General features: G+C 35.0%; 1 protein-coding gene across 1 annotated transcript in view; it reads left to right on the forward strand.

Moving 5' to 3' along the window:
* The first annotated feature begins 4,575 nt into the window (after window positions 1–4,575).
* The window catches only part of LOC144229051 (protocadherin-9-like), a 38,346-nt gene continuing 23,206 nt past the window's right edge, over window positions 4,576–19,715 (forward strand). The window contains exon 1 of the mRNA XM_077761004.1: window positions 4,576–4,665. Within this exon, the coding sequence (XP_077617130.1) occupies window positions 4,576–4,665 (90 nt within the window). The remainder of the gene's footprint in view (window positions 4,666–19,715) is intronic.

Raw genomic sequence — 19,715 nt, forward strand, 5'->3', positions numbered from 1 at the left:
AATGATGTAGCATTTAATTGAACCAATGCTCAGTGCTTCTTGACAGAATGTTATCATTTGTTATAGCAGTGATCTTGTCCAAGAAAATGTTCGTCTTTATGTGTAAAAATACATCACCATGCACTCTGTCTTCCCAAACTATTTTGAGCAACTGCTTATAATGATTTAATTCGCAGGACTGTGCCTAATAAGCTTTCTGTTTAAATCCTAGCACTGAGCTTTCTAAGAGCGACGTGGTCTACATGTAAACTCTTTGCAAACAGCATCTGAATTACAGACAGAGACACACATTAGGAGCTGCCAGAATTGTGTTTGTTGTGGCTGCCTGGTTAGCTGCTGTTCGAACAGCTGAAGTATGAGCGTATTGATCGATGAGTGCCAGCTCAAACAAGAAGGGAGCCAACCTAAAGGGAAGTCAGAGCTGTGTGCAAAACTGGATTGGTAAAACTTGGCCAGGGTAGGGTGAGAAGGCGGGACAAGCTATTTGATATAAAGACACCAGCGTACCTTGAGAGATACATGGAAATTTGCATATAATATTTCAAAGATAGCATTTTATATGTATTTAATAAAATGGAAAAGAGTCTTACTTTGGCCCAAAGGGCAGTGCCTACTTTCATATATAAAGTGGGAGGGAAAATGAAGTTGTTTGTGAAAAAAGTCCAATCGAAACCTAGCTGTGCATTGAACTGTGTGCTCTAACTGAATAATTTGTCATAAGTCGTGTATTGCTTTGTGTATAAAGGACTCTTTTAATACAAAGCTGACAGCCCAGCTTTATAACAATTACATTATGAGGTTTGCAACAACAAAGTTATATCTTAAATCTGGTTCATAGGAATGGCTGTAATAAAAATATTACATTTAAAATAGTGTACGTGGATGATTCATAAAGTCGAGGATGCCTATGTTAAATTCTGCCTGGATATAAGTCAGAGATATATCAAGAGAACTTCCTAGAAACCACTCAAATATGTAGGAGAGCAGTCGAGCAGAAGAATGAGAAACTGCCTGGCTGGAATATTCCTGTTAGGACTTTCTTCTCTGGAGGAGCCGGTCCTAGATACCTGGTCATTCTGTGGAGGAGCAACCTTAACTATAATGAAAACAACAGGGAGGGGGGTTGCTCTTCCAGAATTCTTTTGATAACACTACCTATAGCTGTGTGTGAGTATTTGTATTAAACTCGTGGCTAAAAAGAGTATTAACAGAGAATAGAGCTCATTCAATGGATTTAAGCACAAGCCTGGGATGTCTTTTTTTTAAACTTAATGGTATGTTGGGACACCTGGGTGGCTCCATTGGTTAAGTGGCGGACTTTGGCTCAGGTCTGATCTCACAGTTCGTGGGTTCAAACCCTGCATCGTTTTGTGCTGACAGCTCAAAGCCTGGAGCTTGCTTTGGATCCTGTGTCTCCCTCTCTCGTTCTATGGCCCTCCACCGCTTGCGCTCTGTCTCCCTCTCCCAAAAATAAATACACATCAAAAATACTTTTAATTAAAAAAAATAACACTTCAAATGATATGTGGCTGAAGGATTATGTAATTTTATGTTAAGGCAGAAACTAGTTCAAGCAAACCAACAAACAAAAAACTTGAGCTCACATGTTTAAGTCACTCATCTGTGTGCAGGTCCGCTTTTGAATCCTTTTCTTCTTGAGGTTCTACCAATCCCCCTCTTCTTCCACCCTCCCCCGTCTTGTTCTGTGCTAGCAAGTGGCTTTGTGGAGCTGAACCCTTAACATTATTTGCAGGAATGTTCAAAATTTTTATCAGTGAGTGTGCAAAAAATTCCCTGAAAATACAGAACCTTTATAGTGTCTCTGTGAAGGATCTGCTTGTCTTCCTTTACTCTCTGCAGTGTGCGAGCCACCAGGTACATGTCACGCATAGAATAGAGAGCTACTCTTGCTGTATGCATGGCGCCTTCTGAGTTTGATGAAGTGAGACTTCCCTGTGTCCTCTGGTGATGAAAAGGAGGTTTTATACTCTGCTGCTTTAGACAGAAGAGCTACTTCCTGTTTGGGTTCTGTGCTAAAAGTGGATCTGCCTTTGGGCTAAAATATGAATACTATGATCTTTCCTATTTAACATTATTAATCATACTTCTTGGCCCTAGAAAGCTAGAGTTTGACTATTTATTTCACATCCATTATCATGAACTTATTTATAACAGAAAAAAAGAGATAGCAAGAGAGAGACATAGGGGGTGAAATGGCCCCCTTGTGTTTAAAGGACCTTATGCAGACTTATCCTACTGATTCAGAAATACGCTCCACTTGGAAAAGTATTCACTTTTGGGAAATGGCATCCAGTGTCATTTGTGAAAGAGCATGGGTTTCATCCTTGGCATTAGTCACTGGATTAAGATGTTCACTTAAGGATGTCCATTCCATCCTTTTCTTAGTAATCTATTACGGTTTTCTAACCCTGACTCCTTCAACTTCTTCTTCATCCTACTTGAACTTATAATTTCTCAAGACTTTTGGATAATTATTTTCTTAAGATAGCTAGTTATAGCATAGGAAGCGAATACGATTTGCTTACTGTCTATAGTTCTGTTTTCTTTTCACTTTGCAAACTGTTCTTCTATAATATTCCTCACTGAAAACTTAACTGTACTAATAATCTACATATATCCTCAGAGCAGTGTATGTATATCTGATAAAATTACCAAGACAATTTTTTATAGTGAATCACTAAAGTATACAGGTAATGACGTGAATACATGGATGATAGAATGTAAATTGGAGGCTAAATGGCAATAGAGATGCATTTTGCATTTGCAGTTTTTTTCATAGTTCACAATGAATCGGGGAAGAGTAATACAAATATATGTGATAGAAGGCCCATTAACTGGCATACAAAATCGCTGAAGCAATGTAGTTCAGCAGAGAGACCAAAGCCATGTAATGAGAGTGAGGAAGCAGTTTTGATAATTAGAATGAGTCAAAAGCAATCTCCTGCCTGCTTTAGCTTGCACAGATGACAGGGGAAGGAAAATGTTCTTTTCTTCTGAGACATAAACAGGACATCAGTCAAAATGATAAGAGATGTCAGTATAATATTCCTCTGAGTCAGGTACCACTGAGCTAGGCGTCTGGGACTAGAGTTTTTAATCTTTTTCTTTGCTTCAGTTTTACTTTGGGTTTTGGGATAATAGATTCCATATCAATATATATTTTTTAAAAGTTCACAGTTCTTAGTTGGGAGAAATAAAAGTAGTTTATAATCTAGTGGGAAAAATATAGTCTTTGAAGTCAGTAAAATTAAAGGCTTTCTAGGTTGTTTTTTTTTTATATGTTAACTTGAATAGGGAATTTATATTCCTTAAAATGGGTCTGCAATTACTTTTCTCAGAGGAATTTTATATGTATTTATAATTAAATATATGTAAAATGCCTTTGCATGGAAGAGCTTAACAAAGAATTTATATTAGTAGCTGCTATTAAATTCACTTAAGGGATAACCGAAAAAATCACTAATTTTTATGCTAGCAAAATGAACCAGCACTTTAGGTAAAGGTCGAACATAAAAAAATATAGTACTGCTTCATTTTTTTTTAGTCTGTTATATTTCCAAATAAAACTACAGAAAAGGAAATCTCTATATTACTGATGCCAGCTAAAGAAAAACATATCTTAAAATTATCTTAATCTCAAAGGCTAAAATAGACCATGGCTATATTTATAATACAAAATCAGTAAATGTTCACTGCACTCCTATGTCCTATACTGTTAAAAACTATGCTTTTCTTTTTACATATTACATTTAGGGTAATAGTGACTTCCAAGAAAAGTTAATAATGAGGAATATGTAGAATTAAGTTGATATATACAGATATTCTAAACATGGAGCTACAAGCCCAGTAGACTGTAACATAAGGCATCCAGTAAAATATACACTCTCTAATTATATGAGAGAGAGGATTGGGAAAGGGTGCCAAGTAATTGAATAATCCTCTTAACTAAGTTAACCACTAATTCAATGATTCAGTGTTTGTGCCACATGGGTGTCCACCATCCTCAGTGAAAATTTCACAAGAGGAGACAAACCCTATTTTTTGTGATCCCATAGACACCTACCTCATAGCCAGAAAGGTGGGGCTCACAATTGCTATTGTTTTGGGAGAGAAAATTAACGGAGATAGCTTATGGAAAATGTTTCAAACTATCTTGGCACAAAATAACTGCAATAAATTGTAGATATAATGGATTAGTACATATCAATTGATTCGTCCACTTTTCTCACCATTGCAGGTTGGGCATTATACGCAATAGTGATATCACGAGAAAGAATAAACTGCAGACAAGACTCGGTCAGTCTTTCATTGTTGTTGTACAACAAACCCCCCGAAGATCGGTGAATTACGATAATCAGCATTGATTAACATTTGGGTGGTTCTCCTCATTGGGGTCATGATGAGCTATTTTCACGGGACTCACTGTGCTCCTGGGTCCACTGTGGGTTGTCTGGGAGTTGCTTGGCTGACCTTGGCTGGACTCTCATTTTTTCTCTGCTAGGACAAAAAGGCAACTCTGTCTAAACAGGCTAGCTCAGACTTCTTTTTCGTGGCATGGCAGAAATAAGTCAAGAGCAGGAACATCCAGGAACACCAGGAGAGTATTGCTCTCACCCCGTTTCACTGGCCAAAGCAAGTTCCAAGGTCAGATCTGATTTAAAGTGTGGGAGAATAGATCACCATGTGGTGGGAGAAGTTGCAAAGTCACATTGCAAACTAGGGATAGAAACAGGGAAGGTCAGAGAATCATGGCTACTTTAGCAATTTAGCATGAAGGCCATACTAAATATATCATTGATAAATCTGCTTTGGAAATATCTAGCCACTTTTATTGATGTAAGGTTGTCAGTCTCAATCTTTTTCCACATGAAACAAAACAACGCAAAAAACAATGGGCCACAAAAGAGACAAACTGATCAAGCATAAAACGGGATAAGTCAAATTCGTTGAAGTGTTACATGATGGAAAATGATTTTTTTAAAGGTAGAAATACTGCAATGAATATTAGCTGATCCCTACCTCTAGATTTGAATGAATCAGTGAGTGAATGAATGAATGAATAAATCTGATTTCCATCATTGCCATTTATTCTTTTCCAGTTTTATTGAGATATAATTGATAAATTGACATTGGATATGTTTAAGGCATACAACGTAATCAATTGATATATGTATAATGTGAAATTATTACTGTATTAAGCTTACCTAACATCCTTCACCTTGCATAGTTATATGTATTTTTTCTTTTAGCGTCTACTATTTAAGCAAATCTTAAATGTATAAACTATAGTCACCAAGCAGTACATTACATCCCCATAACTTATTAACCTTATAACTGGAAATTTGCACCTTTTGGCTACATTCACCCACTTCCTCCAACCCCGACACCCTCTTCTCTGGCACCCACGGACTTGTTCTCTGTTTTTACGAGTTCATTTTTTTTAGGTTCCATATGTAAATGAGATCATACAGTATTTGTCTTTATCCATCCGACTTATTTCACATAGCATAATGCCTTCAAGTTTCATCCATGTTGTTGCAAATAACAGATTTCCTTCTTTTTAATGGCTGAATAATATTCCATGTGTATATATACATTTTATATATATATATTATGATTTATTTATTCATTCATCTGTCAATAGAAACTTAGGTTATTTACAATTCTTGCCTATTGTAAATAATGCTGCAGTGAACATAGGCGTGCAGATCTCGCTTTGAGACTGTAAAATAATTTTCTTTGGGTATATACCAGAAGTGGAATTGTTGGACCATATTTTTAATGTGAATATCCATTCCGTTTTCCAGTGGCTCTATCAACTTACCTTCCCACCAACAGTGTACAAGAGTTCTCTTTCCTTCACATACTTATGAGCACTTGTTTTTAAGTATATTTATTTAGTTTAAGAAAGAGAGACAGAGAGAGGGAGAGAGAGAACATGCAGGGGAGGGTCAGAAAGGGAGGGAGAGACAATCTCAAACAGGCTTCACAATGTTAGCATGGAGCCTGATGTGGGGCTCAAACCCATGAACTGTGAAATCATGACCTGAGCCGAAATCAAGAGTTGGATGCTCAACCAACTGAACCACCCAGGCACCCCTCCCTTATCTTTTCTTTTTTAATTGAAGTATAGTTAACACACAATGTTACATTAGTTTTGGATGTACAGCATAGTGATTCCTTACCTCTATAAGTTATACTGTGTTCATCACAAGTGTAGCTAAACTCTGTCACCATGAAGTGCTATTATGACACCTTTGAGTGTATTCCCTATGCTGTAACTTTTATTGCGGGACTTGTTCATTCCATAACCGGAAGCCTTATCTCCCATTCCCTGTCACCCATTTTGCCCAGTCTCCACTCCCCTCCTCTCTCCCAATCGCCGTTTTGTTCTCTGTATTTCTGATTTTGTTTGTTCATTTGTCAATGTTTGTTTTTGTTTTGCTGTTTTTGCTTTTTAGATTCCACATATAAGTGAAATCACATGGCATTTGCTTTTCTTTGACTTATTTCACTTAAATACCCTTTAGATCCATCCATGTTGTCACAAATGGCACGATGTCTCATTGTTTCTTATGGTTAATCAATATTCCATTGCATTATATACCACTTCTTCTTTATCCACTCATCTTGAGTGGATGGACACTGAGGTTGCTTCCACATCTTGGCTATTGTAAATAACGCTGCAATAAACATAAGGGTGTCTTTATCTTTTTTGAATCAGTGTTTTGTTTCCTTTGGATAAATACCCAGCAGAATTCCTGGATAGAATCATATTTCTATTTTACTATTTTGATATTTTAATATTTTGGTCCACAATGTTTGTACCAATTTACATTCCCACCAGAAATGTACAGGGTGATTCCCTCTTCTCCACATCCTCACCAGTACTTGTTTCTGGTCTTTTTTGATATTAGCCAATCTGACAGGTGTAAGGTGATATTTCACTGTGGTTTTGATTTGCACTTCCTTAATAATTAACAATGCTAATATTTTTTGCATGTCTGATGTCCATCTGTATGTCTCCTTGAAAAAATGTTTACTCAGTTCTGCTGTCCATTTTCTAATCAGATTGTTTGTTTCTTTGCCTTTGACTTGTGTATGTTTTTTATCCATTTTGGATATTAACCCTTTATTGGATATAGTATTTGCAAGTATTTTCTCCCACTCACTGGGTTGCCTTTTTGTTTTGCTGATGGTTTCCTTTGTGTGCAAAGGCTTTTTATTTTGTCATTTTTCCAAAAGGTTATTTTTGCTTTCCTTTGCTGTGCCTGAGGAGACTTTTCCATAAATGCATTCCTCAGGGCAATGCCCAAGAGATTGCTGCCTCTGTTTTATTTTAAGAATTTATGGTTTCAGGTCTCACATTTAGGTCTTTATTTTGAGTTTACTTTTTTTTGTGATATAAGAAAATGGTCCAGTTTTATTCTTTGGCATATAGCTGTCCAATTTTCCCAACACCATTTATGGAAGAGAGTCTTTATTTCCCATTGTATATTCTTACCTCCTTTTGTCATAGTTCTCCTAATCTGACTATATGAGAGTGGATTTCATTTTGAGCTCCCTATCTTATTCCATTGATCTGTCCATCAATTTTTGTGCCAGTATCATAATGTTTTGATTACTATGGCTTTGTACTACAACTTGAAATCTGGGATTTTGATACCTCCAGCTCTCTTATTCTTTCCTAATATTTATTTGGCTATTCAGTGCCTTTTGTGGTTCCATACAAATTTTAGAATTATTTGTTCTAGTTCTTTGAAAAATACCATTGGTATTTTGATAAAGATTGCATTAAATCTGTCAATTGCCTTGAGTAATTAGACATTTTAAGCATATTAATTTTTCCAATTCATGAGCATGGAATATCTTTTCATTTGTTTGTGACATTCTTCAATTCTTTCATCAGCATTTTATAGTTTGCAAAGTATAGGTCTTTCACCCCCTTTGTTAAATTTTTCCTAGGTATTTTATCCTATTTGGTGCAATTATAAATTTATAAATTTCTTAATTTTTCTGTCTGCTACTTTGTTATTAGTGTACACAAATGCAACAGGTTTCTATATATTGATTTTGTATCATCCAACCTTACTGAATTCATTTATTAGTTTTAATGTTTTTTGGTAGAGTTTTAAACATTTTCTTTATATGATTTTATGTTTTCTGCAAACAGAAAGTTTTACTTTTCTGTACCAGTTTGTATGTCTTTTATTTCTTTTTCTTGTCTGATTGCTATAGCAATAACCAGCAGTACTTTGGTGAATTAAAGTGGTGAGTGGACATCCTTGTATTGTTTTTGAGGTTAGAGGATAAATTTTCAGTGTTTCTCATTCAATATATTAGCTTAGGTAATCACGAATGACTTTCATTATACTGAAGCATGTTCCCTCTAAACCTACCCTGTACATATAATGAACAGATGTTACACATATTTACTTTTTTGCATGCAGAAGGCAGGAACAATATGTATTTACTCTTGTGTGGCTTATCTCTGGCAGTTCTAACCAAATAGATAGCTCCCTAATTGAAACTATAGAAGACATGTTTTAATTTTATTTTCTTATGTATGTGTTACTAAATACAAATTTGAGCACTCTGTCATCTCACACAGATATTGCCATTGGTCTATTCAGTGCTTTACCTAATACTCATAAATCCATTTCTCTATAGCTCAGCCAGATTCCATTACATCTTACCTTGTATTCACTGATAGCCATTCTCAAATTTTTAGCCTCAGGATAATCTGACTGGTGCCAAAATGATATGTCCAGGCAAAGTCTCAATATTATTAATTAGAAATGGAAATTGTTTATAGAACAATCACCGTAAGAGCATCATTATTTACTGAATGTACAAAACATACCTAGCTGCCTGGGTCTGTCCTAAATTTGTGCTGTGTATTATTTATTTTGTTTAATTTTTACAGCAACCATGGGAGCTATGTGCTATTTTTTTTTTAATGTTTTATTTATTTCTAGGAGAGTGAGAGAGACAGTGTGAACAGGGGAGGGTCAGAGAGAGAGGGAGTGACAGACTCTGAAACAGGCTCCAGGCTCTGAGCTGGCAGTCAGCACAGAGCCCGACGCGGGGCTCGAACCCACGAACCGCTCGATCATGACCTGAGCGAAAGTCGGACACTTAACCGACTAAGCCACCCAGGCGCCCCAGCTATGTGCTATTTTTATCACAGTTTGCAGCTGAGGAAACTGAGGCAAAAGTATTAAAAGTATTCCAAGGCCACATGTCTTATTGGGGGAACTGTGATTCCAACACAGACTCTCTGGCTCGAAAGTGAAAACATTCTCACAATCCACAATATACTGCCTCCCCATGCAAATAAGCCAGTCATTTGCTGTTCACTATTTAGTAATTCCCTGCCAAGAAAACTGATGCCAGGTATTTATGTGTGACCAAGATTAAGTTCAGTTAGCGACTCTCTACTGCCACTGAAGTTTACCATAGTTCCTTTTAGAAAATTGAACAAGAAATACCAAGTATAGAATGTATTTATTCAGTTAAGCTGTTTAGTGGAAAGAGAAGAAAAGGCTAATCATATGTCTGATAGGTATCTTACAAGTTTTGGATTGTGTTAATGACTTGCTGCAAACCCTTACGCCTTCTCATCTTTTCCTGGAAAGCATCTGCAAAGCTTTTATTTGTCCAGTTATGAAAACTAAAAGATGTGAAGCTCTGTTAGATACAAAATGAGTTTTACTGAGGAAGCGGAAAGATATAAAACTAGCTTGTCATCACATACATACTACAAAAGATATTGTTGAAGGAAATGTGTTGTTCTGAGCAGGGAGTTCATGGCTTTGGATATGAGAGAACAAATCTTAAATCTTAGAACACCAGAAGTAATTTAAATCATCTAAGGGTCAAGTTTACATAATGTAGGAAATGTTACTATGATATGTTTAAAGTCATTGTTAAATTTAAGTCTGCGTTTATCAACAAAATTTCGTAGTGAGACTTGCACTATGCATATCATAGACTTTCTATGAAGTCTACTCTACTGTGGTTGAGGTTTAGCTTTAGTATATTTGTGATTTCATACAGTCTGTCCTAAAACATATGGTTTATATTTATTCTAGAAAATTAAATTATTCTCAGAAGTTACAAATATCCTTAATGTACCTTATGTGTGGACTAAAGCATATTTTGTACTTTGCAGTATATCTTTCAGTAATTTACTATTTTCTTTATGTATTTTTAAAATTTCATTTAAATTCAAGTTATCTAACATATAGTGTAATAATGGTTTAAGGAGTAGAGTTTAGTGATTCATCACTTACGTATATTGGGGCTCATCCCAAGAAGCACCCTCCTTAATGCCCATCACCCATTTAGCCCATCCCCACACCCAACACCCCTCCAAAACCCTCAGTTTGTTCTCTGTAGTTAAGAGTCTCTTATGCTTTGCCTCCCTTTCTGTTTTAATCTTATTTTTCCTTCCCTTCCCCTATATTCATCCGTTTTGTTTCTTAAATTCCACAGAAGAGTTACATCATATATTTGTCTTTCTCTGACTGACTTATGTCACTTAGCATAATGAATTCTAGTTCTGTTAAAAATGGCAAGATTTCATTCTTTTTGATTGCTGAGTAATATTCCATTATATATATATATAATGTGTATATATACATGTATATATACACACATGTATATATAGATTAACATATACATACAATGCAATTGTTGATAGGACTGCTATAAACATTAGTGTGCATGTGCCCCTTCAAATCAGCATTTTTGTATCCTTTGGATAAATACCTAGTAGTGCAATTGTTATGTTGTAGGGTAGCTCTATTTTTAATTTTTTAAGAAACCTCCATTCTGTCCTCCAGAGCTGCTGCTCCAGTTTGCATTCCCACCCATAGTGCCAGTGTTCCCCTTTCTCCACATCCTTGCCAGCATTTGTTGCTTCCTGAGTTATTAATTGTAGCCACTCCAGTAATTTACTATTTTAAATAATATGGATATTGATTCCACCCATGATGAAATAAACAAACAAGAATAGTTACTCCCTTCAGAGCACAGAAATGTAACGCATGATATATTCCAACAACAATAAGGAATCTGTGTTGTAGACACTCTAAGAGCGCGTAGTAAAAGATAAAGTGCTTCCCAACCTTAATGTGCCTGATAATTACCTCAGAATTGTGCCTGCATCAAGTCATTCTTGGAAAGAGTTATAATTTTTATGTTTTTCTCTTATGCCATAACTATTGGCTTCAACTTTAGTTTTGTGTGCCATGGACTCGGGACGTAAACCGAGTTCAAGGGTAGGCTGGGGCACATGCGAGCCCAGTGATTTGGGCAAGTGACTTAACCTTTTGGCGACCCATCCCTAAAATTAGGATACAAACTTAAATGAGTTAATAATTAAACATTTAAAACCATGACTGACATGTAACAAGCATCGTGTACTGTTACTGTAAATTCTAGGAGTCCAGTATGGGAACAGATGCTAATTAACTGAGATTTTATTTTTTCAAGTGTCTTTAAATCCCATTTGGCTGCCTTTTTCCATACTAACCTGCAAGCAGCAATGTAAAACTTCCCTCATTTGACTAAATTGATTAGTAACTTTATATATCTTTACCTAAGCAGATAAGGTTTTGGTGCTAATATGTGATATGGGAAATTTAGACATGATTCTCAAAATTAGTTATTCATGGTTTTGAAAGCTTGTGTCCAGAATTCTTTCATATCCAAATAGTTTCCCTGGACTTTGTGAGCCACAGAGGTAGCACTGGTGTGTTGGATTGGTACAATGGTCTGTATTTCCATAAAAACTATCATTAGGACAGCAAAAAAATATATAATATTTAATAATTATTACTAAAAATAAAAGCCTTCTGAATCTCTGCTTCAGGTCTTTCATGAGGCAAAACATTTTGAAATGAGAATCTATCTTTATCAATATTGTATGTTCAGTCAGGATAACATGCTGTGAGCTCTCAGGATGAACAGGAATCTCAAATCCATGAAGCGGAGCCTCTCTGTTGTTTACAGTATTTAAAATAAATTGTTTCAGTTCTCTGTGGGATTGTTTCCTGTTGAGAAGAGCCTCATAATTAAAAACAGCAACTGGAATGGAATTATAATGCAGGTATTTTGACAATGTGGGCACCTGGTATATTATCTTGAAATAAACTGACCTATGGCTATTACAGATAGTGTTCTTTCTAGGCGGGATTTGCATAACTACAGAGAATTAGTCCCTCTGCCCATCCTTTTGAAAAGATCATAGAGTATTTAGTAGAGAGAAGATAATTATGCTATTTGGGATAATAGTCAGATTTACTGTCTAGGACTGCTATTCTTTACACTACATGAATTTCAGTATAATTGCTCAGATCCTGTTTAGATGAAAGCGGATTTATTTTTTCAGGTTTTTCCTTTATGCTCCCTTTTTATTCTTCTTACTTTTTAAAGCAAATAGGTCTAGCATGGCAAACGAAATGATATTTAATATGAAAATTAACCTTCTTTTGTCCTTATTGAAAAATTGTTTCTTAGAAAAGTTTTGAATTGTCATAGATCAAATTTTTTTTCAAATTATAACTTGTTTTTTTTGTCTGGTATTTCATTATCATGTTTCTTGTCTAAAATGTATGACATAACTTCTGTAAGCTCTAATTTTATGTAGAGTATTTGACAGATAGATATATATATATATTCCTTCTTCAGAATGAATCAACTATACTTCAGCAAAGTCAAGTGGCAAGTTGAAGGAATCTTTCCATTTGACTTTCTATTAAGAGACAGAATATTTGTATTATTAACATTAAATATATTTTGTTGTAGTTTAATTGTAGTGATGCTTACATATTATATCTTTAAAATTTTACTTAACCAAAATAAATCTTTATCCCAAGGAACTTGGGACATATTGTTTCCTCCTCTTCTACATAAATTAACTTTTAAATTTTTTGTGACATGAGGGAGCTAAAAATTAAGCATTTTATCCTGCCAATCCTGTGAATTATCCACTTACAGGATCATACTGCATATGGTATCATATAATATATTACATATTAATACATGTATAATAAGCTTATAACAGGTTTATTTTAATAAAGTAAGATTATAATGCATTTATTTTAATCTGTGTAGTTTCAAGAGTTACTTTAACATGTTTTGGGAAATAAAACAGGATATTTTACCTATTGAGTTTTGACTACATGGCTATGAGAAATTTTGCAGCAGCACAAAATAAGTCTTAGTAACAATGTGCCATACTCATAATATGTTGTCACTTAGTTTTAGACAATTTTAGAAATTTTCAAGTTAAGCAATTTTTAGTACATACGCCTACCATTGAAATGGTTTTCATATTATTCTGTCTTCATTTTTCAACTAAAAATGTTTCTAGTCAACAGAAATTATCTAATATAATTACAGATAAACTGCTACTTTTGACATTTAATTGATGAGTTATTACAGATTTGTGTGGCATCTGTGGATAAATGGTAAATCAGTATATTGCTATAATGTAAAATATCCAGAATCTTCTGAGATAGTGACTTCTAGGTAAAATTATCATAATGCAGATATTGGCCTATATATCATCCACAATCTGTATTCAAAATACACTCCATTTCTGATAGTACAAAATCGGGCTTGTTTTCAGGCCTTCCATGAAATTTCACAATTAAAGCGTAGAAGTATTGGATCTACTTTATCGGTGTTCATCTCAAGTTCAGCCACCTCCAACGTACACACGTAGACATGCGTGCACGCGCCCGCACACACTCTCCCTGTCTAAAATGAGAGAGGAAGAAATAGGGAGAAAATGAGGGAGGGGAGAAAGAAAGAGGGACTTGAACATGTACAGCTATTACAACAAGCAACGTTCCTATTATTCATCAGCTCCTTTAAATAAAAATATGTGAGAGCTGTCTTTCAAAGACTTCTCTTAAAGCATGAAATTGTTATATGGCATCCTAATGTAGCCAGTCCACAAAGCTATCTGTGATGGCAGAAAAAGGTTCTTTCTTGAAATGGAGGCATCATTCTTTTACTCCCAGTAGCTATTCAACGCCTTTGTCTATTTATATTCATTATTGCCCCTGTCAGAACAGTGCGGTTTTTCATGACTTCATTGGCATGAGATGCACTGATTCAGTTTTGCTGTCAGTTCTGACCCCTTTCTTTCCCTCACCCACTTTCACTTACTGAAAATCTACAAATAGGAGAAACACCATACACAATATGATACACTACAAAAATAAAGAGCACATCACAAATTAAGTTGTCATGTTTAGTTTGAATTTAGCAGAATAGAATGTATTGAACAAAGGACACAAAGAAGCTTATGAACAAACAGTATAATTTGATGGGTTTTCTGGTAGCTAATGATTTTTTAAAGTGTGCTGAGTATTATCATCAACCCTCTGAAATTTTACTATATGACTGTTACAGATAATTTTTTATTCCCTTTAAGATATTCAGTTGAGAAAGAAAAAGTAGTTTGGTAAGATGACTGACATGATAGCTTCACAGTTTTGTTGTGAAATATGTGCAGCTATTTAATATTAATTCTTTAATTTCAGCTCATTTGTTAGTTTTCTAGGACTAGCATGATTATCTAAATGGATTTTGTTTCTAAATGTTTCTCGTGTCATATAAGCTATATTCATTCACTGCATAGAAAACTGTAGGATCTTGTTTTATTAAATTTTACTATAAATGATTACATCAGTATAATACGATGGATTCTTTATTATGACTTGCATAACTAAGAAACAGATCCTTTAAAAATACATATTTTGTGCTTTTCTTCCTTCTAATAATCATGGATAGGAGGAAGTGATGTTGAATTTTAAAGCAGTTTAACAAAAGTAATTGGATCTCACACAACAGAAAATCAGTTTAAAATATACATTTTGCCAGCTCAGAGAATTTGGTCTGTTATCACTATTGAATTCACATTTATTCTTTTTCTTGCAAAATACATAAGAAAAACCTCCATTATATCCAGATGCCTTAGATATGGCTTAATGGCTTCTGTTTCTTTCTCTTTCTTTCCCAAATAATATTATTTACAAAGAACCTAGAAAAAATAATGATGTGACAACTCTTCATTTTCTTGTTCCTGGGAGGTATAGAATATATAAAAATCACTCTCTAAATGCAGTTTTAAAAGGTCTGTATAAGACCAGGCCTGGTAAGTGGAGAAAGAGGAATGATCGTAAGAGATGTAAACCCTCCTTGTAAGCAAGGGCCTCTGACACTGGAAAAGTCTGTCTTGTGCTCAAAATCTCTTGCATCTTTCCATCCTTGTTGACCCCTGCAGGCATGTTGTATCTGACACTCTTACAGCAGTAATTCTCCAGAAAGCACGAGACATTGGTTTATCAAAAGTGGAGTTTATTATAAAAAGGTCTATAAACACTGTTCACACACTTCTGTGGCTGTTACAGGTAATAACCAAAACACTACTTTTCTTTTAACAAGCATTGATTTAAAAAAAAAATTTTAAATTTATTTTTGAGAGTGAGACAGAGAGAGACAGAGTATGAGCAGGGGAGAGGCAGACACAGAATCTGAAACAGGGTCCAGGATCCGAGCTGTCAGCACAGACCCTGACAGGGGGCTCAAACCCACGAACTGTGAGATCATAACCTGAGCCCAAGTCGGATGCTTAACTGACTGAGCTACCCAGGAGTCCCACCAAAACACTACTTTTAAGAGCATTTTGTGTTTCATAGATCTCTGTAACGTCACGAAAGCCTACCAACATATCAAAAGCTTTGGCTAGGCTGTACTGATATCATTACTATAAAAGTGAGAGAAGTGAGGTGGACAAAGTTTGTGTCTTAAGCCATTATGTGGCATTTCAACAGCATTGGCACCATGGTTTGCTGAAGTAATTTATGAGACTGCTTTAGGAACTCCGTACAGGTCTTGATGACTTTGTCATCCCTGGGAAAATCTTGCCCATTACTCTTTTCTCTCAAAAAGTTTCAAACACAAGTTGAACAGAGAAGGCCAAGTAGGAGAAAAGGAGAAAAAATGAGACTTAACACAATTGTAAAATATGTAAACCAAAATAAGTGTGAGTACCAATGATAACCATAAGTTATATAGCATTCTGGTTGAAGATCTCTAAATTGTACATAATGTTTGCTAGATTGTGTTTTTAAATTTTAACAAACTAGGAAAAAGTTAAAGGTACTTTAGGATCCGTGTTGAGTAAAAGTTCAGTAAATGAGTTTACCTGGGTTAAACCCTCACATGCTGCCAGGTTCCAAACAATTCACCAATGGGTACTGGATGTGATCTCCAGTCCCACTTCCACTGGCTCCATTAAAGGAACTGAGCTTTGCATTGAATAACATTTAAGATTCTTGTACATATTTGAAGCATTTGACAGAGCAGTAAGTATTATGATGCTGGGGCATAGTTAATATTTTAGTATTCAGTAATTCATTTATTCCACAATTATTCATCATGTATCTAAAATGTGCCAAGTGATTTTCTAGGAAGGATATTTATCAAGCCAACACATTTTTTTCCTGCTAGTATATTAGCATCATTATGATATTGCTAAAAACACAAATTTTCCAGTTTGGATGAGGCTATATCTGTTTCTCTATAGAATAGAATGACAGATGGAGATAATTGGCTGAAATTTACAGGAAATAAATTCCCTTTCACCATATTCAGGGATAGGAAAAGAAGGTTTCATCTTTCATCCAATGCTGGGTAATGATGTTTGGAAGGATGTTGAAGTGGAGGTCAGCCTCTGTTGGGAAGGGTGGGTGGGGACTTTATGGACCAGCACTGCCATTTCTAATGACAAGCTCAATGACAAAAGCTAAATTTTATTTTTCCTTTACATCTCACATCACTTATTGTACTTCTTTTATGAAAGCCATGGCTTTCTAAAATGATTAAAGTTACTTATATACTTGTCTCCCCTTTCTTAGATTCTCTGCATCTGGAAGACAGGATCCATGTTTAAAGTAACCCCACAATCCATTGGTAGGGAACACCAAGTCACGAATAAATTACTGCAAAGTTCTGCATTTACATCAGATGACCCATCAAAGACTTATAAAACTCATCATTCTCTTTTAAATCCATGTCCAGCATTGCAAGAAAGTAGCAAAGCTTGTGTAAATTATGATAAGAGTTCTGCTGTCATTATAGCACTCAGATTTGCTTTGAAAGGGAATTGAAATCAGCCACTGGGAACATTCTAAATCCTCTACTAATTTTAGGTCATTAGTTGTACTTCTTTTGGAACATTAAACAATTCTCAAATAACATTTTTTAATGTTCTAAAATATATGCCTCTGCCTAGCCAAGTCATTTGGAAGTTTTTCCTTTCTGGGAAGCTAATCCATCATATGTCTAATTTAAAAAGGAATTTAGCTGAAAGCAGGTTTAATGGTTAGTAACCCCTAAAAACAAAAAGAAAAGAAAAGAAAAAAAAAGAACAGGATATCACCAACCTGAGTAGTATCTCATTTAAAATCTGTTTTTGGGTGTTCTGCCCTCAACTGAAAGCCATAATTTGGTACTGATTGTGCAAATGCACAAGAAGTGAAGATAAAGAAGGGCCACATAAAGACCTTCTGACCAATAGTGATATTTACTTCAAATACTTAAAACACTAAAATTAGAAAGACCTTACAGTAGATGTTCTTTAACACAGTAAAAAACAAAACAAATGAAACACCTTATTAACACATGCAGAAAACTACATTAGATTGGATACTCAAGAATCAAATTGACAGAAATAAAAGACAAAAATGTATAAATCTCAATACATATTTAACAGACAGCTCCTGTTAGCTTATGTTTTGCTTTGAATCGTCAACGGACTACTAAAAACTTTTTTGAAGTTAAAGCTATGTAATACAAAATATTCAAGTGTTCTGCATCCTTGATCTATACTTTTTTCCCCGTAGTACAATGTTTTTTGTTTTTGTTGGTTTTTTATTTTGGTTTCTTGCTGGACCCATAGTTTTTCATTAACTTGTCTACCATGTTCCAGCTTTAGATTCATTTCATAGGCTTTTGTATATTTTCTTTCCTCATAATAGGAAATGATTGATCAACTCACTCACTCTCTGTTATTTTTCATGCCAATGTACTAATATCCTGTGGAGTCATTTTTAAAATTCTGTTTCAGCCTTATGTTACAGCCTGCCCATTCACATAGAAAGGAAGGGAAGTTTCGGCTCTAACACAGCTTCTAATGTATCTAACCTAGATCAATTTGCCATAGATCAGTGACCATTACGAGTCAATGTTGATAATGAATCCTCACACTATACCTTAAAACAGAGCTAGAAATCTATAGAACGTTAATGATAAATATAAATTCTTCCACAAGTCACACATCAAGCTGAGACTTATTATTTTTCCCTTTATTTTTCCTGTTATCCCTTCCATTTTCTTCTTCCTCACCTCATATTGTGATCTTTTCTTTTTTTCCTTTGGTTCATCCTTCCTTCCTGTCCCTTTACTCTTCTCCCTTTCTCCCTTCTTCCCTCCTTCCATGTGTACCTTCATTTTTTTCTTTCTCTAAATGCTTCTGTCTTTTCTTTCCTAACTTTCCTTTGGTTTTCTTTTATTCAGTCTCTTTTTTATTATATATTTTTTCTTTCTTTGTGTTTTCTCAATCTCTATATTTACCATATGTTCACTGAAAACTAGTTAGATATAAAGGAAAGATTAGAAGACAAAATGAGGAGTCAGCCTTTCTTCCCTTACTTCTTTTTTTCCTTTCTTAAACACATATTTATTGACAATTTCTTATGTGCACCTACCTAAGAATTTGAGGTACAGAATCCTGTTTATTTTTCAGTGCGTCTATAAGTAAGTGGGGAGGCAGATGGCTAAGCAAGGTGAATTAGCTTGTATAAGCACATAGAATAAGGGATAAGGCAAGGAAGCAGGTATGGTTACTCCATTACCAATTTCTTTATACCTCTTACACTTTCTAGATTTCTTTTTTCAGACAAATCACTTAGCACTTGTTTCTTACTTCTAACCACCTGAGAAATGGACACAATGGGACTTGCCTCTCCCTCTTCTCATTCCACTGGAAAGATGCCCTGAAATATGCCAGGCACTAAATAATCAGTTCCTATGATGATGATTGTGGTGAGGATTATAGCTCATACTTATAAGGCCTTCTGTGTGTCCACAGGTCTCCTTGCCACTCTGCATGTACAAATTCCTGCCATTCATAATATTATTACTATTATTAGCTATTTACCTTCATGAATGTTGGTGTGCTGAGTCTAATCCGCAAATGGTCACTACTCACAAGACCATGTTAAAGCAAAGAGATGTCTTTGGACAGCTATGTTCTTTGTACCTTTTGTCTTTATTTTCATGATCAGGTGCTTTAAGAAGAAAAAAAGACCTTTAAAAAAACTTTATAATGTTTATTTATTTTTGAGAGAGAAAGAGAGAGAGAGAGAAGGAAAGAAAGAGAGAGAGAGAGAGAGAGAATGAGCAGGGGAGGGGTAGAGCAAAAGACAGACCCAGACTCTGAGTTGTCAGCACCTTTCAACCCAACTCAATTCAGGTTGAGTTAAATGTTCATTTAAGACAAATTTTGAGGAGAGGAGGCAGTGTACTTGAATCAGCAGGTGTTTTTTTGTTTGTTTGTTTGTTTGTTTTTGTTTTTTTTTGTTTTTTTTTTTTTTTTTTGTTTTTTTTTT

This window comes from Crocuta crocuta, unplaced genomic scaffold (genome assembly GCF_008692635.1).
Source record: "Crocuta crocuta isolate KB4526 unplaced genomic scaffold, BGI_CrCroc_1.0 scaffold578, whole genome shotgun sequence".
In the NCBI taxonomy this organism is placed as follows: Eukaryota; Metazoa; Chordata; class Mammalia; order Carnivora; family Hyaenidae; genus Crocuta; species Crocuta crocuta.